We start from the raw sequence: 15,865 nt of genomic DNA on the forward strand, positions 1-15,865 counted from the left end.
TGAAGGCATGCGTAAATCAAACAATCTGTTAATTTTTGTTGTTGGAGATTGAAATGGAGTTCTTGACTATATTTTTGTGTTGATGATACTGAGTTATTGGAATTTTCAATTTTTTATTGATTTTAAGGCTTTATTTACGAGATTAAAAAAATTGGGGTTTCTGGGTTTTGATTGCATATTCTGTAATATGTATGTGTAATTCATTTTACTACGTATGTAGATCTGTTGAAAATGATATGTAAATATCTGTAAATAAATTTACATTATATATTATATTTACAAAAATTTACGTATTGTAAATATCAGTATTCTAGTGGATATTTACAACCACTTTACAACATAAATGTAAATTAGGATGTATTTTCTTCTTCAAAATCATGAAAAATCAAACAAAAATGAAAGAATCCAAAAAATGAGCGTCATGTAGTTTGAATTTCGATATCACACAAATACAAGCAACAAAATCGTTAATTTAGTCATAATTAAGGAATAAAATCAACGTAATCTGATTCTCATAACTAATTGCTAATAAATAGGAAATTATCTTTTATTAAAATCACATTTTAGCAATAAATGAAGAATATATTTTTAGATTGTATATTAATGTTTTGCCACGAAAATAGAAACTAACTATCAAAAGTCAACCGCTGAAATCTTCAAAATCCACACGTCCAAAAATTCAAAAAAACACGTTAACTACTTTCCTCATCGTTTTGATTCAAAATTAAAAAAAAAACTGCCTAAATTAAAATTAGCAGCCGAATTAATAAGGACAAATGTGTAAAAAAAATTAAATTAATGAGATGCCACGTAAGCATCTTGGCTATTTACAGATTATTAACGAAAGGTTGGCTAAAACACAATTATCAGCGTTTATGTGGCTTACGTAGCCAATTTTTTGAAAAATCTATTTAGTTCCGTGAATCACTAGTCACAATTTGATTAGGATCAATCAAGACTCCTCTTGCTTTTGAATTTGAATCCAAAGATAGCATTGGTGCAACGCCAAGAGGAATATGAATTTCATGAGAGTGACCGGAGATACATAGCGAACCAGAGTCATCTTGATCCCAAAACACTTCGACCATCACACCTCGAGGGTTTTCCTCTGATTTCGATCCCTGAATCCCCACAAATTTAGCTCCCAAGGGTATCTGTGAAGTTTAATAACAAATTTTTCCATCAACGGTAATATAAAGATATAAAGACTTGGCGGGAAAGTTATTGCATTGTTTGTGTGGTACCTCAATGGAGAGCCCGGATGTTAAAGTGAGAGTCGCGGATCTTCCTTCGACGATGGCAGTCTCAAGCTCCGCTTGTCTCGAGATGTTCAAAAACACTTCTTCGAGTGTTGTGAGGCCAATCTGAATGTCTGTTATTCCTAATTCTCCTTCTCTCGCTTGAAGCTCCTCGAAAAAGTTCTGGTATATAGATTAGCATTAAAGGAAGTGAAAAAAATCATACCCAGAAGATTTTAGCTATCCAAAAATAATCATTAAAAAGTTAACAAATTTAGAGACATGGGAGTAAATTTTAGAGGAAAAAATAATTATGTTTGTGAGAGACTTCAAAACAATAGAAACATTTTACTAAAATGAGTTGTTTACTTACCGGCAAAAGGACTTCTCTATCAGGAGGAATGGCAAAAGTCAAGAAGGACTTGTTCTCTTCTTTTGGCACAACATCTAAGCCCTGTTAAAGCATTATAGCATGTGTTCAAAAAGGAAAGAAACATAAAATCCAAAGAAAGCGAATTACTTAAAGTAAGTATTTACATTTTTAAAGAAGTGTTTGACAGCCTCTTGATTGCGATCGAGATCCACAAAATTGTGATCGTTCGAAGTTTTCCCGTCGGAGTCACAAATGAAGCTCACGCTCGCTATAAAACCTGCCCCGAATTGTGTCTTCAGTCTAATCGGCGTTCCAATGCAACGAAGCCTTCCCTTTGCCATAATCCCAATCCGATCACTCAAAATGTCAGCTTCTTCCATAGAGTGTGTTGTCAAAACTATCGCTCGCCCAGTCTTGGCTTCCTCGATTATGTCCCACACGTGTCTTCTCGTTATTGGATCCATACCCGTCGTCTTTCATATATACCATACCACAAAAAAAGCGCAATTAATTCTATGTAGAAATTATTTCTTGTCCGGAAAGGTTTTTTTCGTTTTTTTTTTAAAACTTGATGAATAGTAAGATACTTGTACAATATAAAAAAATTCATATCTTTACAATTTTATAGAAAAAAAAAAAATCAAATGAGGGCATTGTTACGAGGTTCTCTAGTGTACATACAGGTTCGTCTAAGACGATGAGTTTGGGATCACCGATAAAGGCTATCGCGATACTGAGGCGACGTTTCATTCCTCCGCTGTAACTCCCGGCTCTCACGCTTGCTGCCTCGGTGAGTTTCACCTTCTCTAATAACGTTTTAGTGGCCTAAATTTGTTTTTTTTGTAAAAGTTAATAATCAACATTTTTCTAGTGGATAAAAATATATCTTGTGACGAATTTACTTGCATATTGTATCGAATCCGGTGGGAGTCCTTTAATGCTAGCAAAGAGATCAAGATGGTCTTGCCCGGATAGCGAATCCCAATGAGTGTCAAACTACAAGAGTTCGAGATAAATAAATAAAAATCAAAATTTGTAGAGAGCATCAAATTTTCGCATAGCCATTGTAGATGCATCAATTAGTTCTTTTTTCATGAGGTTTAATATCAAAACTAATCAGCAATGAGGTGAGTACATGATGACCTTGTAAACATTATTATAAATCTCTGATGTGGGATCCTTACCAAAAAAAAAAAAGATAGTTTAACTAAAATTAGTATTAAATGGATAGGGGTACTTTTGTCCAAATTAGAAATATATGTCTAAATTTGATGATATTGTTTTTATTATTTTTTCATTTATACATTGTATACTTGATAATGAGCTTAATTTTAAAAAAATTCGTACATTAGCGAATCTTCTTAATGATATTTTTCATAAAAAATTGGTAAATGTTATGTGTAGCTTAACAATCTTTAGTAAAATTTTCACTTCGGAAAGGGGAAGTTATTAATTACCTGAGGACAAACTCCAATCAGTTTTCTGATTTTTGACACACCTTGAGAGCTTCGTATAGAGTGACCGTAAATCAATGCTGTTGAAGTGACATGATTGTAGGGTTAAATCGTGGGTATTTTTACTGGACAAGAATGATAAATAATAATAATAATTTACAAAAAAAAAAAAAAAATACCGTCTCCGCTGGTCACCGTAGTGATTCCGGTTAAGCAGTTCATCGCCGTAGATTTTCCGGCTCCGTTGTGACCAAGTAAGCAAAATACTTGGTCCTTTCGAACGTTGATCCACAAGCCCTGCTCAACATGAACCAATAATCAGCAAAAGGAAAGACAACACTCGATCACACGAAAGAAATGACTCTCTGATATCCTCAATTAAGGCATATATTTTAGAGTGATTTTACTATATTTATTTATTTATCTATCATAACCTTAAGAGCATGGTAAATCGGGGTTTTCTTGCACTTGACGCAACTTATGATATTTGTTGCAGGGTACGTCTTTTCAAGACCGAATATCTGAACCGCGATGCTTGGATCGTCAATGTGTTGTTTTGCTTGTTGCTTCAAGAGGCTCTCCTCTTCTACAACATCTTCGTCTTCCGGAAGATCATGGTCTTGTGACGCGCAACCACAAACCTCATACTCTTAAGAATATTAAATTAAATTAAATAATTTGTTAGTGTAAATTATCTTTGAACTATTATGTGTGTCATATTCTGGTCCACACACAATTTTTTGAGCAAAATATCCTCAAAACTGTTAATTTTGTAGCATTTTAGTCATTTTCATAAATATATATCCTCCAAGGATATACAAATAATGATGTTTTAGTGCAGATATATATAGTCTCCAAAGGCGGATGGCATTTTTGCCTCCGAACTAGTTTTTTGATCAAAATGATCCCACACTATTGCTTCTGCAGTATTTTAATCATTTTCATATTTTCTTTTAAAAGAAATTCTAAACTTAAATAACTTAAGCACAATTACAAACATAATTTTTTTTTCTCCACAAAACCTGCTGTAAAACACTTAAAATGTTTTCTATTAAGTATTTTTAGAAGTAGAATATAATTTAGGGATTAGTTTTTTTATTATAATATTTTCAACTGATATAAGCTTGTAAATATTATTTTAAGTTGTTTATGTGTGAAATATTATACTAAGAAGTTAAATATATATATATATATATATATATATATATATATATATAATATATATGAAAATGACTAAAATGCTACAAAATCAATAGTTAAGGGAGCATTTTGCTAAAAAAAAAATAGTTCAGAGACTAAAAAAGCTCTAGTACTATTTGCACTAAAAAGTCATTAAAAATGTCTGATTAGCAAAACAAAAAAGGTGCTAAGCTTAGTTTTTTTGTAGGCAATACCTTTTGGTCTGTCTTCGCCTTTTCCAGTCCAGTACCCGGGTTTCATGAAGTAAAAAACCGATTTTCTAACACCCGACGAGTCTGCAATTATATTGTCGAAATAGATTGCAAGCACAATCCAGAGAAAAAAAGTGGACGCGAGCCATAAGTGGATTTCGCTCTGCAAGAGGAAAAGATTTCAGCTAATAAGTTAACATAAAAGAAGATACACAATGCGAAGCTCTTTTGTTTTCCTTAAATTTATTATTATTTAATAGAGCTTGAGGTTTCATTTTCACTTACAACGGTTATGATCTCACACCCTGGGTTATTCGGGGGACAGCGAGGCGGTCTATCACTTTTATATTGTTCTTGGTTGGTCGAAGATTCTTCCATGAGCAACAATAACGCCTTGGAGAGAAGATTCGGAGAGAAAATTGACCAAACTATCCGGTACAATTTTGGAGTGCTGTAAATATAGATTACCCCCATGGTTGTAGTGACCTGCATATATATAGTTATTTTTTTTTGGGGTTTCTTGGGAAACAAGTTACTTCCTTTTTCATGATTTATTTTGCACCTGTGTCAGTACTCCAATGATGAACACCGAGAAACCGACTGTCGTGGAGGAGGTTGGCTTGCTGAAAAATGTCGACAAGAAAAACGCAAGGCCGAGCTGGAACAGAGAACGAAAACCCGGTAGAGTTACCGAATTGAATGGTCTAAAAGAAAAAATAAAATAAAAACATTACCATATTGAGTTGGAACAGAGAAAACAAGAGAAACAGCTCCGAAAAAGGGGTTTTCAAGAAGAATTCAAACTGAAACATCAAGCCGAAGAGTACAATGAGGAGCGACGAGATTAGCGTTAGAAATCCTTCCCAGACGATCCATGACAGCCAATATGCCGAATCATAGAGCCCCATCATCGACATTGCCTGCAAGATCGAGAAAAGTATTATTCTGGGCGGTAATTAATGATTGTGAAAATAAATAAATATATACCTGTCGAAGTTTCAATTCTCTCTCTTCAACCAACGAGCCCATTTGGAGAACAAAGCCGAACAAAGCTGCTGCGAAGAAGGCGGAAGGGGCTTGAAGCTCCAGCTCAGATGCGACTTTCATGGCTGGATGTGCGAATTCCTTGAGCGAGACTATCCAGCTAAATTTCAGATCTCAATACCAAATAAAAGAAAGGTAAGATGAGAGAGATTTTGTTTTATACAATGAAATTACTAAGCGGAGACGGATGTTCAACTATCCGGTGGAATAAAAAGTTGAACAACTGCTACTACTGAACGCAAGATCAATAAAGCAGGCTTATAAAATAAGTAGTTAACTAGTAAAGGACACAAATAAATGATAAACCAATTAGATGATCAAGCGGGGATCGTTCATATAAGTGACGTTGCACCGAACACCACAAACACCACATAAACCAGTTTTCAATCCACCAGTCTTGCACGTCTAACATAACCCTAATTGTGTGAATTAATGCTTCAAAGACCACTTAGGGTAGAAGCTCTCTTTTATAGTGTTCATACATTTTTGGAAGTCAAAATAGAGTTTTTTTTATTCATTCACGCGGAAAAAATATACGTAGAAAGTCTTCCGCTGATAATTTTGGTGAAATTTGCCGAAATTGTAGATTCTGTGCACATCGACCAAGATGTCTCAACATATCATTTAGCATGTTTCAAGACATCTTGCCGAGACAAACTTGCCGTAAAAAATAAGCCAACAACACACGTAACAACAAGAACGAGTGAAAGCTAAGTCGGCTTGTGTCATTAAAAAGCGTAATTTGATAATAAAAACCCGAGATAAATTTGTATTAGAATCGGTAAGCAAATCTTATGGAATTAGTAAATTTGGGAAACCAAACTCGACTGTATCTCCAATGATCTCAGAACTAAAGAAAAAGATATTTTAGTTCGATTTGCACGGAAAAGAACACGTGGTCAAAGTAACCAAATGCCTTGAACAAGTAGTTGCACAAAGATCTTGAAAAAAAAAATATTATTCCAAAACCAAACCATGCCACAAGAAATTAACATTCCACAAAAAAATAAAGCTAGGTTTCATGCACCAAGGGAAAATGTTTCATTGAATTAATTTATAATACCCGAAATAAGGTGTAATATTATGAATTTGGATCCCATCTTTTTGTATCTCCTTTGTCTTTCCAACTAAAAAATGATTCATCACCGTATTTTCTTAATTAATTTTATTTTTCTATTTACTCAGAGATCATTACCATTTACCCGTCATAATTAATTAAATTGGAGGGACATAAAAAGACCAAAAAAGGGGCAGAGGATCAAAATGAATAGTAATAGACATTTATGATGATGATAAATTTCTTATGCTATAAAGCAACATTTATGTATGGGAAAATGTATATATAAAAATACTTTTAAGAAAATGTATATATAAAAATAGAAAGAGAAAAATGAATTCTAGACCAAACTTATGAGAAATTTTTGTTTCGGTGGCCACTCGAGATTAGAGGTGGTTAGCGAGAATATTAAGTGTTTTTCAATTAAGAAGCTCCAATTTATATGATAGAAACACTATATTAAATTGATTAATAATACTTGAAATAAGGGGCGTTATATATAATTAATACCACTACAAAGATTAAATGATAAGTAAAATGAAAGGTACCTCCAATGAGAGACCTGGCGATTTCGCGCTCAGCCGCAATCTGAAGAGGGATTAGAAGCTTGAAGGTTGGGTCCTCGAATCGTCCTCTCTTTCCCGGGGAAGTCGAGTTGACTTGTATTCCATAGCTGATCACACTCGAGTTTCTTTCAACAAAATGCAAAGCTCCTGAGCAATGCATAGGATTTCTGTGCAACCATTCCTCTACTTCAGATTTTGTTTGGAATGATTTGACCTATTTTACCCAAAAAAAAGAAGCTTGTCACAAGAATAAACCTTCTCAGTCCTTATTTAGCCATGGGATCTCTATTTAGAGGTTTATATACATATATGTGTATGTGTATATGTATATGTGTATGTGTAGGGCCGGCCCTTGTCCTTGACGAGTTAGGCCCACGACTAAGGCTTCAAAATTTTAAAAATTAAAGGCTAAAAAAAGCCCATTTTCATAATATCAAAGACTTGTAATTTGATCGGACATGTAAATATTGACCAATTTCTTTATAAATGTAATTTTTTTTAAGAGATCTAATATTTAAGTTTCGCTTAAAGCTTCCAATTGTGTTGGGCCAGCCCTGTGTATGTGTTGCCGATAATTGATCAAACTCAAACATTACATTTTTACTTAAATATTGGTGGCTGATATACTAGTAATGCTTACAGAAATTTTAAAACGTACGTCCATGGGCAATTTCATTATTTTGAAAAAAAATGGAATTTTATATATCTGGCGAATTTTTGCCCAAAAATAGAAAAATTAGAAGAAAACTAAATAAGAAAACAGATTTCTGAGTTTCGGCGGTGGCACGAAGCCATATAGTGATACGGGACCTGAATTTAATTGAAATAACTAAGGGATAAGAAAATGATTAGAAGCTTATATATTAATGAACGACACCATTACTTTGACCAAAAATCCTATATTTTAAAACCAAAGCTATATAAAACTATATTCATCTCGTTGTTCTCAATTACTAAAAATTTAAGGTTTTTTTAGCGCAAATGGTCTCTAAACTTTTGTGATTGTGTTATTTTGGTCACAAACATTTTTTTGGGAGCATTTTGGTCCCTAATCTATTGATTTTGTAGCATTTGATTCCTTTTTCGAATTTCCTTAGTATACTTTTATAAAATTCAACACATCATCAACGTAAAGTATATTTACATAATATAATTTTTTTATTATTTTAAAAATACCATTTAAGCAAAATAATGTTAAGAAACTAGAATTGTTTATCTTTTGTTAAGTGCTGATAAAAATATCACGGTTTCACGCTCACTATACTTAGGCTCCGTTTGGAACCCGGAAAATATGAGGGAAATGAAAATTGAAATCCATCATATTTTACTTAGGTTGTTTGGATTGAGAAAAATATGGTAGAAAAAAAATATGATGGAAAATGCGAAGGAAAGTTTATAACTAAAATGAAGATTTCATTTTCCTTTGAAAATCAAATGGAAAATGAGAATCTCTCCACATTTGTCTATGAGGGGATCACATTTGTCTAGGGTAAAAATGTAAAACTTTTTAAAAATGGGCAAAAAATGTAAATAAAAAATTTAAGGGGGCTAATTAAAAAAAATCGTGGTAAGAATGAAATTTTTTTAAAAAAATGGGTCAAAAGTGTAAATTTTTTAGGGTAAAAATGTAAAACTTTTTAAAAATGGGCAAAAAATGTAAATAAAAAAATTTAGGGGGGCTAATTAAAAAAAATCATGATAAAAATGAAATTTTTTTAAAAAAATGGGTCAAAAGTGTAAATTTTTTAGGGTAAAAATGTAAAACTTTTTAAAAATGGGCAAAAAATGTAAATAAAAAAATTTAGGGGGCTATAATTAAAAAAATCATGGTAAAATGAAATTATTTTAAAAAAATGGGTCAAAAGTGTAAATATTTTAAGGTAAAAAATGTAAATTTTTTTAAAAATGAGCAAAAAATGTAAATAAAAAAAATTTGAGGGGAGGGGGCTAGAGCCCACCCTGGACTTGAGTTAGCTCCGTCCCTAATCTCATCGTTACTTTCCCGTCAATTTTCTCTCATATTTTCTATGACTTTCAAACACAATTAGAATTTTGACTTTTTCTATTATTTTCTCTTACATTTTCATTTTCTCTATTATTTTCACTTTCTCTCTTATTTTCCGGGTTCCAAACGGAGCCTTACTGTCACAAGGCTGAACAAGGTTGGAAGGGCACATGGAATCCCATTCCGTAATATACAAGTTATTTTATTTTATTTTTTATTTTTTTTATTTTTTTATGATAGTTTTATCTTTGTTGTTCATCTGGGATATTTCTTCTCACACATCTTGATTGTCCTACATAGTACTACTTTCGACCAAATGCTACAAAATGAATAAATTAGGGATCAAATGCTAAAAAAAACAGTTTGGGATCAAAACGTCATAATCATCAGAAGTCGGAGACTATTTGCGCAAAAAATCCAAAAAATAATTCACTGCGATAAATAGCATGAATGTTTTATTTTAAAAGTATTAGCCTCCCTAAAATAAACTCCTAGCGTCGTCCTTGATTCCCAAACGGAGACAAGTTTTTGCTATTTAAAGTCGGAGACAATTTTTTATTTTTTTATTTTTGCACTTTTTGCTAGTTTTTTTTTTCCTTCAGTTTTTGCCCAAAAAAATTACAAATCAGCCCTCTTGATAATTTATTATCTCATATTAGCCCCTTACAAATTATCATAGTACTATATATGTATATTATATATCTACCTTTTGAGAAGGAATGGGCCTTCCGGGATTGTTGTTCATGATGGAGTCGACGATGGTCCGAATCTTAGAGCTTTCGTTGCCGCTCCACACAAAGTCAAAGCACGGCTTCTTGACGAAGGCCATGTCCTCGCACGGCGGGACCGGGGGAGAGACCAAACCGCGGGGCCCACGGGAGTCTCCGTAGGCCGTGGAGGAGGAAGATCTCGCCTCCTCGGACTTGCGCATCCAAAAGAGGATCAGAACGAAGAAGAAGGACGAGAAGAGCTGAAGAAATGTGGCTCTCTTGCTCCGCCATGAAAGCAGCGAGTTCTTCTTCAAGAGAGCCTTGAATTGCTGTACAAACAATGGGAAACCGCTCTGCAAATCGTTCAACATAGCTTCTTTAGCTAATTCATGCTCTACGGTGTTTTTTTTTTTTGAGCGAGAGATGACAACTGTGAATGAATGAGTTTATAGCAGAAAATGTCATGCAACGGAGTTTATAAATAGTTACACAGTCTTGTTCCTGTTAAACAAAGGGTATCGACAATAATTAAGGAATATATGTATAATATAATGTACATAATCTCCCAAAAAAGAAAAAAAATGTATACAAGCCTGAGAGTCGGGTTCAAGCATTAGAAAAAAAAAAACCGTTGAATCATAGGTGTATTAAATATATATAAGTAAGTTGCCACGTTCTGCTTGAAGGTGTTGTCGACATTTCTTTTTCTTTAGAATGGATACGTTTACAAGATACTCTTAATTTAGAAAACTGTGAAACTTCATTATAGAAGACGAAACTTGAACGAAAGACTTTTGCAATACAATTATCAATATGTTTAATAAGTGGATTAAAAAATAGATGATTCTAAAAGTATGAACTAAATAGAAGACTTTTTCTAATTATCAATTAATAATATTTTTTTTCCATTTTTATAAGAAACACATGTTATGGAAATCTGCATTTAATAACAAATATATAAATAAAGAATGTATTTAATGAGAACCATAGTAACAAAATAAAAATAAGACCTTCTTTATAGATAATAAAAAATAGAATAAATGACATATTTTCTCCCTAAATTATAGCCTTTGTAACAATTTGCCCCTTGTAATATAAAAACTCGATATTTACTCATCAATAATATGTTTTACAATCCTTCAGTTAATTATAAAATCAATCTGTCAGTTAAATATGTGTCCTTTTATCACATGATATTTATTAGAGTATCTCAGTTCAGCATTTATGTAGTAATTATGACGTCACTATTCAGGTTGTTATAACCGAATAATGATAAGTCGGTTAGAGGCAAAGCTGTATATAATCATCCTCATGTACTAACAGTTTCAGTTAATGAGAAAATATACAGTTCAAAGTCTCAAATACGCTTCTCTCGTTCTCTCCCTCTTCTTAACTTGGTATCAGAGCTAAGTTTTTTTTTTTCGAAGATCGTTCATGGCGATTCCGATTTCGACAACCAATTCGAGTTCGACTACGAGCTCAATGCCTGGTCTGTTTGGATCAGCGAGTCAATTCAGCGCTCAATCGCAGCTGTATCAATCCTTCACTCCGCACATCAATCCCCTGCATCTCCGTCTCGATCGGAACAATTTCCGATTCTGGACCACTCAAGTTCTCTCCACCACCACTGCTCACGGCCTCGACGACTTTCTGCTCGGAAAGATTCCTCGTCATGCTCAATTTATCGATTCAATCGGTGAAAATGGCGTTTCGACCTCGATCCCCAATCCGGAGTTTTTGCTATGGAATAGGCTTGATCAGTTTCTCCTCTCGTGGCTACTTTCCTCAATCTCTGAAGGAATGTTAGGTCATTTGAATCGGTGCTCGAGTTCTGGAGAAGTTTGGGCAACGCTTCAGACTTCCTTCTACACAAGTTCGAGAGCACGAATCATGCAACTCCGATTCTCGTTGCAGTCTCAAAAGAAAGGCAATCTTTCGATTGAAGAATTCATCCTCAAGATGAAAGGAATTGCAGACAATCTCAGTGCTGTCGGATCCGAAATCTCCGACGACGATCTCATCCTCTACATTCTCGGTGGCTTAGGTCACGAGTACGAGTCCGTTGTCGTGAATCTCACAAGTCGTAGTGACAAGGTCTCTCTACAAGAGGTTCAGTTATCACTTCAATCGCAAGAACTACGAATTGAAGCGCAACAAGGCCTTATCTCTTCCGATCCTCTGTCTGCACCAATGGCTCACGCTGCCTTTCATCGTGGCGGTCACTCCGGCCAAGCTCAAGGGCAGAACAACACCGGAGGACGCCGTGGTCGTGGCCGAGGAGCACGCAACTCTGGAATAGGAAATCAACCTGTGTGCCAACTCTGCGGTCGAATTGGCCATGTGGCTATGAAGTGCTTCCATCGGTTTGATCTCCAGTTTCAAGGAAATCAACAATCAAGCCAAGCAAGCTCAAATCAACAGTCAAACAACGGCAATCCTCAAGCGTATACAAGCTCTGCTCTCGACTCGACCAATGGAAGCCAAGAATGGTTTCTTGACAGTGGAGCCACCAACCACATCACATCGAAGCTGAGCAATCTGTCTATCCACAACGACTACAAAGGCTCGGAGAAATTAACAGTCGGTAATGGCTCTCAACTTGCTATTTTACACATTGGAGATACAACTGTAAAGCTGAAAAACCAGGACAAAAACCTTAGCCTTAAGAATGTCTTACATGTACCACGAATCACCAAAAATCTGCTAAGTATATCTCAGTTCACCCGTGATAACAAAGTACTAATTGAATTTTTTGATGATCAATGTCTCATTAAGGACAAGGCCACAATGAAAGTTCTTCTGGAAACATGTCTTAAAGACGGCCTATACCAGCTTGATTTCTCTCAGTTGTCTACTCCAAAATTGCAAGCTCTTGTTTCAAGTCTACCAGCTCAGTTGTTTTCTGTGTCAAAGTCCAGTATAAAAACTGATTTTTTTGTTAATTCTGATTCTTGTATAAATCCTGTTGAGTGTGCAAATACCAATTCATGTAATTCTAAGTCTTTTGTTTGCAATACTTCTAGTAACAATTCGAGTACCAAAGATGTGGATATTTGGCATCGAAGATTAGGACATCCTTCGAAAGATGTACTCAGTTGTGTTCTAAAAAGTGTTGACAATTCTTTATCATCAAATAAAGTTTCTTTTTGTCAATCATGTGTTTCAGGAAAAATGCATCAGTTTCATTTTTCTACTGTTGATTTGAAAACCACTGCTCATTTTAAGCTTGTTCATTCTGATTTATGGGGTCCATCCCCCGAACTTTCAACTGCTGGTTTTCGGTATTATGTGCACTTTATAGATGATTTTACCAGATACACATGGGTTTTTCCGCTGAAACAAAAATCAAACACTGTTTCCACTTTTCTCAGGTTCAATACGTTTATTCAAACTCAGTTCAACACCAAAATAAAATATCTTCAAACTGATTGGGGTGGTGAGTTTAGACCACTCACACCAATTCTAAACAGCCTCGGTATTCAATTCAGACACCCCTGTCCCAAAACTCATCAACAAAATGGCCGAGCCGAACGAAAACATCAACACATAATTGATCTCATCTTAACTCTTCTTCATCAATCCCAATTACCAAAGGAGTTCTGGTGGGACTCAGTTGTGTCCTCTGTTTTTCTCATAAATCGACTTCCAACTCCCACTTTACAACTAAAATCTCATTTTCAAACCCTATTCAATAGAGTCCCTGATTATAAATTTTTCAAGGTTTTTGGTTGTTCTTGTTATCCTTTTCTGCGACCATATCAAAAACACAAATTTGACTACAGAACTTCTCAATGTGTGTTATTAGGATACAGTCCTTTACACGCTGGTTATAGGTGCTTACATTCAACTGGAAGAATATTCATTGCTCGGTCTGTTATATTTGATGAGTACACATTTCCATACAGTACTTTGTTTTCTCAAAAACCTGCACCTACACCAGCCCCTACATCTGCCCCTCTTCCCATACCCTGTCGGACCTCGTACACACCAGTCAATAACCCACCAAGTTCACCTCACACAAACCCCAACATCAGCCAAATAACCACAAATGAACGGAGTGATCAGTCCATGTCCCAGCCTGAAACAACAAACACCATCACTGCCATTGTACCCTACTCAAACACAAACCCAAACCCCAATTCTGAAATCCAAATCACCACAAATGACCATCCAATGATAACTAGATCCAAATTAGGCATCCATAAACCAAAAGCTTTTAATGTTGTTGCTCTAATGTGTAGCTTAGCAATAAAACCTGTTAATGTCTCTCATGCCTTAGCAGATCCGAAGTGGAAGACTGCAATGGACCTCGAACATGGTGCCTTGATCAAGAATGGGACGTGGGAGCTAGTGCCGTATGATCCAAGCATGAACGTGGTGACAAACAAGTGGGTATATCGCATCAAATACAAGGTTGATGGGTCAGTAGAAAGATTCAAGGCGAGGCTTGTTGCTCGGGGATTTCAACAAACAGCTGGCGTGGATTACTTTGAAACATTCAGTCCGGTCGTCAAGCCATCAACAATCAAAGTGATCTTCACGCTCGCTGCCACGTTTGGGTGGGACATCCAACAAGTCGACATCAACAACGCTTTTTTGAACGGCGAACTTCAAGAGACGGTGTTCATGACACAACCGGAGGGCTACATAGACCCAAACAAACCAACACATGTTTGTCATCTCAAGAAGGCGCTTTATGGCCTTCGACAGGCTCCAAGAGCGTGGTATGATCAACTACGCAAAGCTCTCCTGGAATTTGGGTTCATTAGTTCATCCGCGGACTCCTCTCTGTTCATCTACAACCATGACAAAGTCTGTGCCTATCTACTTGTCTACGTTGACGATATATTGGTCACGGGAAACGATCAGAAGTTCATATCCAACGCCATCTCTGTCCTTAATCAAGCATTCACCCTTAAAAGCCTTGGATCAGTGAATTTTTTTCTCGGCTTTGAAGTCACCAGGGACGAGACTGGCATCTGCGTAACTCAACAGAAGTTCATCCGAGATCTGCTTGCCAAGTCAAACATGGCAGCGTCAAAGTCTAGTCCAACGCCGATGTGTCCTAGCACCAAACTGCACCGGAATGACAGCCAAGCTTTTGAAGACCCTTCGCTGTACAGGAGCATCGTTGGTTCGCTACAATACCTCACAATGACACGCCCCGATATTGCGTTTGCAGTAAATAAACTCAGTCAATTTCTTCAGGTTCCCTCAGTTTGTCACTGGAACGCGTGCAAAAGAGTACTTCGGTATCTCGTTGGTACGCCTACTCAGGGAATCACGTTCACACCAGCTCCAGTGTTAAGTCTCTCGGCTTACACCGACGCAGACTATGCGAGTAGTCTTGACGATCGCAGGTCAACGTCGGGTTACTGTGTTTTCCTTGGCTCAAGTCTTATCACCTGGTCCTCCAAAAAGCAAGACGTGGTTTCACGGAGCAGTACCGAGTCCGAATACAGGGCACTCTCAAATGTTGCTGCTGAGATCATCTGGCTTCACTCTCTCTTCAAAGAACTCGGCGTGGCTCTTGATCCTCAGCCATCTGTTGTTTGGTGTGACAACATGGGAGCAAGCTCTCTAGCGTCAAATCCCGTGTTTCATGCTCGCACTAAACATATAGAAGTCGATGTTCATTTTATAAGAGAGAAGATTGCCTCTAAGCTGCTTGAAATCCGCTATGTCCCCACCGAAGAACAAATTGCAGATATTTTTACAAAACCATTGGCAATCCCACGTTTTGTTTACTTGTGTTCCAAGCTTCACATGTTTCCACCAGTTTAGCTTGCGGGGGGATATTAGAGTATCTCAGTTCAGCATTTATGTAGTAATTATGATGTCACTATTCAGGTTGTTATAACCGAATAATAATAAGTCGGTTAGAGGCAAAGCTGTATATAATCATCCTCATGTACTAACAGTTTCAGTTAATGAGAAAATATACGGTTCAAAGTCTCAAATACGCTTCTCTCGTTCTCTCCCTCTTCTTAACTATATCGAAATTTATCAAAATGCCCTTTATCTTTT

General features: G+C 35.9%; 2 protein-coding genes across 2 annotated transcripts; one reads left to right on the top strand and one right to left on the bottom strand.

The window, feature by feature from the left end:
- Positions 1 to 885: 885 nt before the first annotated feature.
- LOC149383843 (ABC transporter A family member 2-like) lies at positions 886 to 10,209 on the bottom strand. The gene is made up of 16 exons (XM_089627920.1): positions 9,835 to 10,209; positions 7,106 to 7,337; positions 5,444 to 5,613; positions 5,191 to 5,376; positions 5,019 to 5,114; positions 4,742 to 4,942; positions 4,460 to 4,619; positions 3,500 to 3,714; positions 3,245 to 3,362; positions 3,069 to 3,145; positions 2,518 to 2,607; positions 2,293 to 2,436; positions 1,776 to 2,084; positions 1,612 to 1,692; positions 1,245 to 1,421; positions 886 to 1,154 (listed from the first exon to the last, which is right to left on the bottom strand). The coding sequence occupies exons 1-16, from the start codon at positions 10,207 to 10,209 to the stop codon at positions 912 to 914; spliced, it is 2,874 nt and encodes a 957-aa protein (XP_089484046.1). The 3' UTR covers positions 886 to 911.
- A 1,063-nt stretch (positions 10,210 to 11,272) lies between these two features.
- On the top strand, positions 11,273 to 15,622 carry LOC149383844 (uncharacterized). Its single transcript, XM_089627921.1, has 3 exons — positions 11,273 to 12,755; positions 13,005 to 13,119; positions 14,080 to 15,622. Exons 1-3 carry the CDS (start codon positions 11,273 to 11,275, stop codon positions 15,620 to 15,622), a joined length of 3,141 nt encoding a protein of 1,046 aa, XP_089484047.1.
- Positions 15,623 to 15,865: the final 243 nt, after the last annotated feature.

The sequence above is a fragment of the Urtica dioica genome, chromosome 10 (assembly GCF_054948205.1).
Source record: "Urtica dioica subsp. dioica isolate 48M chromosome 10, U.dioica_male_clone48M_v1_H2, whole genome shotgun sequence".
Classification (NCBI taxonomy): Eukaryota; Viridiplantae; Streptophyta; class Magnoliopsida; order Rosales; family Urticaceae; genus Urtica; species Urtica dioica.

Bases quoted from the DNA above. Each gene is read 5' to 3' on its own strand.
- LOC149383843 (XM_089627920.1), bottom strand. From the start codon at position 10,209: ATGTTGAACGATTTGCAGAGCGGTTTCCCATTGTTTGTACAGCAATTC. The intron at 5,614-7,105 runs GTACCTTTCATT...TTTGGTATTGAG, and splicing joins CGCCAGGTCTCTCATTGGAG to ATCTGAAATTTAGCTGGATA. The intron at 3,146-3,244 runs GTATTTTTTTTT...TCACTTCAACAG, and splicing joins TACGGTGACCAGCGGAGACG to CATTGATTTACGGTCACTCT.
- LOC149383844 (XM_089627921.1), top strand. From the start codon at position 11,273: ATGGCGATTCCGATTTCGACAACCAATTCGAGTTCGACTACGAGCTCA. The intron at 12,756-13,004 runs GTATAAAAACTG...CATGTGTTTCAG, and splicing joins GTTTTCTGTGTCAAAGTCCA to GAAAAATGCATCAGTTTCAT. The intron at 13,120-14,079 runs GTATTATGTGCA...TCTAATGTGTAG, and splicing joins CTTTCAACTGCTGGTTTTCG to CTTAGCAATAAAACCTGTTA.